This window comes from Episyrphus balteatus, chromosome 2 (assembly GCF_945859705.1).
Source record: "Episyrphus balteatus chromosome 2, idEpiBalt1.1, whole genome shotgun sequence".
NCBI classification, from domain to species: Eukaryota; Metazoa; Arthropoda; class Insecta; order Diptera; family Syrphidae; genus Episyrphus; species Episyrphus balteatus.
In genome coordinates this window covers 76,469,844-76,476,806 of record NC_079135.1, presented here as the reverse complement: position 1 = coordinate 76,476,806, position 6,963 = coordinate 76,469,844, and the positions used below count along the sequence as shown (strand labels likewise).

The 6,963-nt window shown below is 32.1% G+C and overlaps 1 protein-coding gene across 1 annotated transcript; it reads right to left on the bottom strand.

Moving 5' to 3' along the window:
* LOC129910414 (peptidyl-prolyl cis-trans isomerase-like) lies at positions 1-6,692 on the bottom strand. The gene is made up of 2 exons (XM_055987793.1): positions 6,418-6,692; positions 1-654 (listed from the first exon to the last, which is right to left on the bottom strand). The coding sequence occupies exons 1-2, from the start codon at positions 6,637-6,639 to the stop codon at positions 229-231; spliced, it is 648 nt and encodes a 215-aa protein (XP_055843768.1). The 5' UTR covers positions 6,640-6,692; the 3' UTR covers positions 1-228.
* Positions 6,693-6,963: the final 271 nt, after the last annotated feature.

Below are 6,963 nucleotides of genomic sequence, written 5' to 3'. Positions count from 1 at the left end.
TCGTTTAATTAATTAAATTTATTAAATTTTGTTAAACTTCTGCTGTTACTTATACTTTAAAAGTTTTTCATCTCTTGTTTCTTGTTTTTTAATTTATTTTAATTGTATATTTATCTTCTCTGCTTTTGTGTGTAGTTGTTGTTGTTGTTGTTGGTTTTTGTTGGGATTTTAAACAATTTTTTTCTTATTTATTGGGAATAAACTACGCTTTTGGCTGGGTTTGCCGCCTTAAAGTTGGCCACAATCAGCGACGACAATCTTCTTGCTAGTCTTTCCGGATTGACTGCCAAAGCCTTCAATCTTCTTAACAACATCCATACCCTCAACCACTTTGCCAAAAACAACGTGACGGTTATCCAACCACGCAGTTTTAACAGTAGTGACGAAGAATTGCGATCCGTTGGTGTGGGGTCCAGCGTTGGCCATGGACAAACAACCAGGTTCGGTGTGCTTCAAGGTGAAGTTTTCATCGTTGAACTTGTTGCCATAGATAGACTTGCCACCGGTACCATTGTGATTGGTGAAATCACCTCCTTGGCACATAAAGTTCGGGATGACACGGTGGAATGTTGAGTTCTTGAATCCGAATCCCTTTTCGTGTGTACATAGAGCACGGAAGTTCTCAGCGGTCTTTGGTACAACGTCGGAACGCAGCTACAAAGAAAAAAAAAAAAAAAACAAAGAAAAATAAATATAATTAGTAAATTGATGAGTCACACGATTATCAAACAAAATACAAAAGTTCAATTATTTATTCAACAACTATAGTTTATAATAAATGAAGTATATATTGATTAACTAGCCTGCTAACGTCATCATCCTTCAGCAATAATTTTTGGTTGTTAACACTTCGAATGCAATTATGATTACTTTTGATCGATGTAGAGCGATAACAAACCATATATGGCACAAATGTGTTGTTCCAAACAGGCGTGCACGATACATTGAACAGCTAATGACAAACAAAGTAAACCCGACCAAGCGACCAACAGAGGTGGGTGATTTCATTTTACCTGTTCAAGGTCACACTACAGTTATTAGAGGCATGTTCCTACTTTGATTGTTCTATCATATTAATGAAGGTTTCAGCTGTCTGTCCATTCTGTATAGTTTTTGTATTGTGTATGGATGTACATATGGATATATAATAGAAGCAAATTGAAATTGAGTCATGCAAGTCTGTTTAACAAAACGACAAAAAAATCGATGACCCCATCGTTTGGAATATAAATGTGTTGAATTTGCATACATTCTTAATCATACTTCAATACAAGACACATCGTCACGCATTTACTTGTAAAATTCTTTCAAACTTTATGAATTAAAAAGAAGGCTAGAGGCAACAATATTATCATTATTTTTTTTTTTTAAACAAGAACTATTAATTACCTTAAAAAAGTGTTAACATTTTACTTATAAAATATTCATAAGCCCACGTTTAGTATAAAGCTTAAGTATGTATTGTATGAAGCACGGAAATTTCGAAATATTTTATATTTCGCTGATAGTTATTCCGATATCAAGTTTGTCATTTTATCACATTTGGCTATTAAACAAATAGTTTCCAACTTGATATAACATACCTACAAACTTACAAACCAAAGTTGTGGAAAGAGATATTCGTGCAATAGCCTCAGAGGAATTATTGGATATTGATAAGCATGGGGACATGTAACAAGTGTTGGGGAGGTTGCCGACAAAACGTGCCGTTCGCAGTTCATCGATTACATTTAATTGCTGTTTTTTGTCTATTAATTTAACTTTATTTTTTTTCTTTTCATCAGGAGGCTACTTTGAACACAGAGGTTTTGTCTTATTTAAAAAAAATATCATGAGATATGAGGGACAAGTTAGCTTTAATTACAGTAGTTATCAAGGATTATGTACAATTAAAATCCGATGACATCAATACTTTAAATCGAGTGTTTAACGATTCTTTTATTTTTTTTTTCTCACGGAAGAAAATGTACATCTTGGGAGTTGCATATTGTATCTGAACTCGAAGGTATTGGTTGGATGCTATGTTAAGGATTTTTTTGTTCTTTATATGTATCATACTTCATAATAATTGTATCTCCCATAGCACATGGCAGATTGAAACTATCGTTTTTGTTCGGTAGGCCATACATATATTTACAGAAAATCGGTAACAAAACAAATTTCCCTTGGAATTCTTATTTCAAGCATTAGGCTTTATCGCGAATATACAGGAACAATAAATACCGAGTAAGTTTTGAGTGTTTTTTTCCCTTTAGGGTCCAGGATAGGGCTCATAGAATATTTTCATAGTCGTTTCTAAATGAAAAAACTTGTTTATATTTCCGGGAATTGATGAAGTATTTTTATTTTTTGACAAATGACGCTAATTAATGTATGAAAATGGTACATGTTAACGGCATTAGCCATAAAGTTATGTTTTTATTAACATTTCCTAAAAATACATATTGAATTCTTCAACCGAAATCAAACAGACAAAATTAAAAATCCTGCTAGCAGACTGTTCCAAAGGAAGTTCTTTTTTTTCCTTTTGCAAATACAAAAATATTTGAGCGAATTACCTTAAAAAGGTTAGTATAAAATTATTCACTTGCAATTTTATTTTATTCGCGTGTAAGTTATTTACTGGTTGCATTGAAGCAAAATAATTAAAAATAAGTGGAACGTCTAAATTAAAAGGAGGGATAAAGCTGGACGAAATACAAGATGTTAGTTTTACGACTTGATTCCGATTTATATTTAACACTACATTGGCCCACAAAAAAGTAGTTTGAATTTAAGTTTCATTGCAAACTTATGAAGAGTCGGAAGCTAAGAAGAAAATTTAACCACATCTTCTTCAACGTAAGACAAAGCGACATGAAATGTTTTTTTTTTTCTTATGTGGTTAAATAAGAACAGTTTTCATAACCTAAACTTATTTCAGGATACTATCTCTTGTGAAGAATTTACAAATACTCAAAGAGTTTCACGATAAAGTGCTTCTTTGCTTAGCCATTCCGAGTCGGTGGTAGGTATTCTTGCAAATTAATTATACGCACAGAAAAGAGCAGATCCGAAAAAAGCAAGTGATGGATATTGAATTTTTAAAGAAAATTATGAAAAGTGTCGAAGAACGACTTGATCTGCTTTCCACAAGCGTTGTTTGTACCAGGAGAGTATTAAGTCCTACATACCTTTCTTCAAAGTTGGCAAATATTTGAAAAACCGTTCGAAAACATTGTTTCTTGGATAACGTATGTCCCCGAAGGAAGTTTTTATTTTTTTTTTTGTAAACTAACTACGAATATTCATGATTTTTTATGAAATTTGGTCTTTGTTAAAAAGTTCCTGATTGGAAGAAGAAGGTTTACAAATGACAGTATTTTCTCGTTACAAAAAATTTGGGTAATATTGTGAATACAGTCACAGTTCATTTTTCTTAACATCATATTCTGATCATTAAAGTTTCCATAGACCCAATGATCAAATCAAAAATATATTTGTTCATCTCTGCACGAACACAAACATTTTTAAGAGTTCCAAGTACCTACCTATATTTTAAATAAAGGAGTACAGTGATTGTTTTCGCAACTTTCGACTTCAAGAATGCTAATTCAAAAAATGGTCAATGTATCTTTAGTAGCAAAAGTTGTAATCTCGGGAGTATGTGCAGGAAAAATCGACAATATTTTCACTTGCCTTTTTAAAATTTTGATTTTTTTTTTGTTTGTTTTCGTTTGTACTTTTCTAGACTTTGTATTCGCAAATGACACGTGACTTTTTTCTAATGAGCTATGAAGCATGCTCGAAAAGTCAACGAGAAAAATATGCATGGGAGCATGTTAGGAAAGGTATCAAATGATTCTAACTATAGAAACAGATGATACCTATGGATTCTGGCCACTAAATATGACTGGCAAAATCATTTGAATACTAATTACAACGTTACAAAGTGTGAAGAAATTGTGTATGAAATGAAGTTTTTGAGATTATATTTGTAGATATTGAAATGATTGAAGGTACTGGCAAATCAGACCAAATAGTAGTATACTTCCAAACTGATCCTATTTAATTTTTTAAGTTCTTCGGCCAACGGTTTACTTTTGTCTAGTACAAATATCTATAGCTGGAAATAAAATGGGATACAGCAAATTAGCTTCCACCCGTTTTAAACAAAGACTTTTGCCTTAGTTGATGGAAAACCCTTAACTTATGTGAGGCATTTACCATTTAATTGTCATCTCATGTCCACGGTCAGTAACAGTTTTTATGACTTTTTTATCAAATTGTCCTTATTAATTTCAGTATTTATTGAGCTCATTGGTGCTAGCAGTGTGCGAGCCTCCTCATAATGACCATGTAATACAGTTTTATCCACTACATTGACATTGTTCCTATTAAACTGCAGACCAATTAAAAAAATTCTTTACATGTGAAAGGGTACTTTAGATTATCTACAGATTTCAATAGCAAATTTGTAGGATACTATCCATGTAGGTAGATACTAAGTTTGTAGATACAAAAAAAAAAACCTAGTTATTTGCACCCATTCTGGTCCACGTCACCGAGTTATTCTTCACCCACTTGCCCAATTTGCACGCTATTGAGTCATTTTCATAAATATACCCTACAACAGACTACACATTTAACGCAAACATTAGTATAAAAATGTAACTACTTTATTGCGAGGCAAGAATAGATATTAGGGTAGGAGGGGGAGCATTTGCCAGTGGGGTACCTTTGCCAGTCCAGGTTTTTTTCCAAACCAACAGAATATTAAATACCGAAAAATCATTTTCTGTTGCACATTTATTATTGAAAACTTTGCACAAAGTTTGACAGCTTTTGGCTGGACACGAAATAAATTAGACGCTTGCGTTAGTTTTTTAATGTTGAGAACCAAAATATGAAGGTACAAAACCGTCGTAAATTGTAGGTATTTGTCGTGTTAAATTACTTTTTGATACAAATATCTTTTCAAAATTATGTGTACTATGTTGTGTAGAAGCGATTTTTTTACTGTTTAACTTATAAAAAAGTTATAAGTAAATTTTTGAAAGATTAGCTTGTGGGATGCATTTGCCATTTGTTTTTGGGTAGGTTTTGCTCTGGCAAATGCACCCCATGGGGTACATTTGCCAGAAGCGAGCTTCCTCAAAAGAGGATGGCAGAATCCTTAAAAATCAGTCCCTTCTTCGTATTTTCAGCTAAAAAAAAGTTTTGTTTATGATTATTGGTTTTATTTGTATTAACTTTGATATTTAGGTAACTGGCAATCCCTCCCCACCCCCGTGGCAAAGCCTCCCACCTGGGGAGGCTTTGCCACATCACTTTTCGTTTTTTTGAATAAATTATTAAAAATAGAAATAATTAATATAGCAAAATGAAAAAAATATTTTAGTGAAGATAATAAAGTCAATAATAATATCAGATATAAAAAAATTAAAAGAAACGTAAAAACTTTGCGTTAAGTCAATTTTCCTAAATCCTGGCAAATCCTCCCCCTTCTACCCTACTCTAAAATACCTACCTACGATAATTTTATTGTTAGTAATGGTTTTTAAAATTTTTATCTTGTAAGCTAACCAATTTCCTTAAAACACATGTTTTTTGTTCCTACAACTTTGTACAATTATTTTACGATGTTGGCTGTTCATTTTAATTGAAAGACTACATACCTATATGTACAATGTACATACCCATATTCAAGTGTAAAATGAACGATACTTTAAAATAAATAAAAAAAGAACCTACAATGATTTAGATTTACGTTTTCAAGGTCGAACCTTTGAAACAATAAAAAAAAAAGTAGGCAGGTATCACTACCAAATTGCAAAAATCGTTTTTGGAAACTTCCAGACTCTAGGGCGTGCTCCAAGTGGTTATCTTTCTTTTTGTAAAGAATTTGCCATTATTTTCTTGTTAGCACATATAAAAAGCCAATGAAAACTAACACAAAGGCAACATTATTTTACCACATGTAAAATAAACCGGTCCGTCATTGTGTAAAAGCAATATGACACACCATTTAGTTTTCTTTCGATTCAATTAAAAAGAAAATCCTATTAATCATTAAAATTAAAAAAAGAGAAAATCTTTTTTTCAAAAAATCGATTTTAAATTTAATTGGAATTTCAAGTTAAATCTTTCTTTTTTTCATTTACCTCAAATTTAAACACTAACACATACATAAAACTCCGTTCGATACAAGTATTTTAAACTATGCAAATCTTTATACATATATATATGTATATAAAATTTATATATATATAGAACTCATATACACACACAGAAAAAAAAAATACCCCCTTAAGCAAAGATTAGATGAGAAAAAATTTGTAATGGAGTTCCTACAACTTTAATCTTGAAACTTTACGTAATATTAGAAAGAAATTTTAGGTTCTATATTCTTTGTATTAATATTTATAAAATACTTACTTCCATAACGATGCGACCCACGGGCTGATTATCAGCGGTCATATCAAAAAACACACGAGGTAAACCCATTTTTTTACTTGAGAACTGGCGAAGACACAACAAACCGAACGCTGACGCTGACTGAATCGAAACTAGATTCGGATTTTGAGTTAAAATGGCGAACGAGCGCGATTGTGACCGGCAAAAAGTTGTTCGTCCCAAGAAGGCCATGTTTGTGCACATGGATTCGTCGTTTCTTCGATGGCGTAGTGTGTGTTCCAGATTCCAGTAGAATTTTTGGAGACTTGGTACGAATTAGAATTGGATATTTATTTTCTTTTACATGAGATGGCGCATGACAGCGCTGGAAGGGAATAGAATAAAAAAAAGAAAAGAATTCAAATCAAATGCGGAAGTTCAGACATTTTGAACTTTTGGTATATTTTTATGTTGTTTTGGTTTTTTAGATATTTTTCTCGCTCTTTCCAATTGGTTCCATAGAATATAATTAGGCGCAAACTATATGCATAAATAAAAATTTATTGGATTTTCTTTTTCTCACGTTCT

Bases quoted from the DNA above. Each gene is read 5' to 3' on its own strand.
- LOC129910414 (XM_055987793.1), bottom strand. From the start codon at position 6,639: ATGTGCACAAACATGGCCTTCTTGGGACGAACAACTTTTTGCCGGTCA. The intron at 655-6,417 runs GTAAGTATTTTA...TTTTCTTTGTAG, and splicing joins TGGGTCGCATCGTTATGGAA to CTGCGTTCCGACGTTGTACC.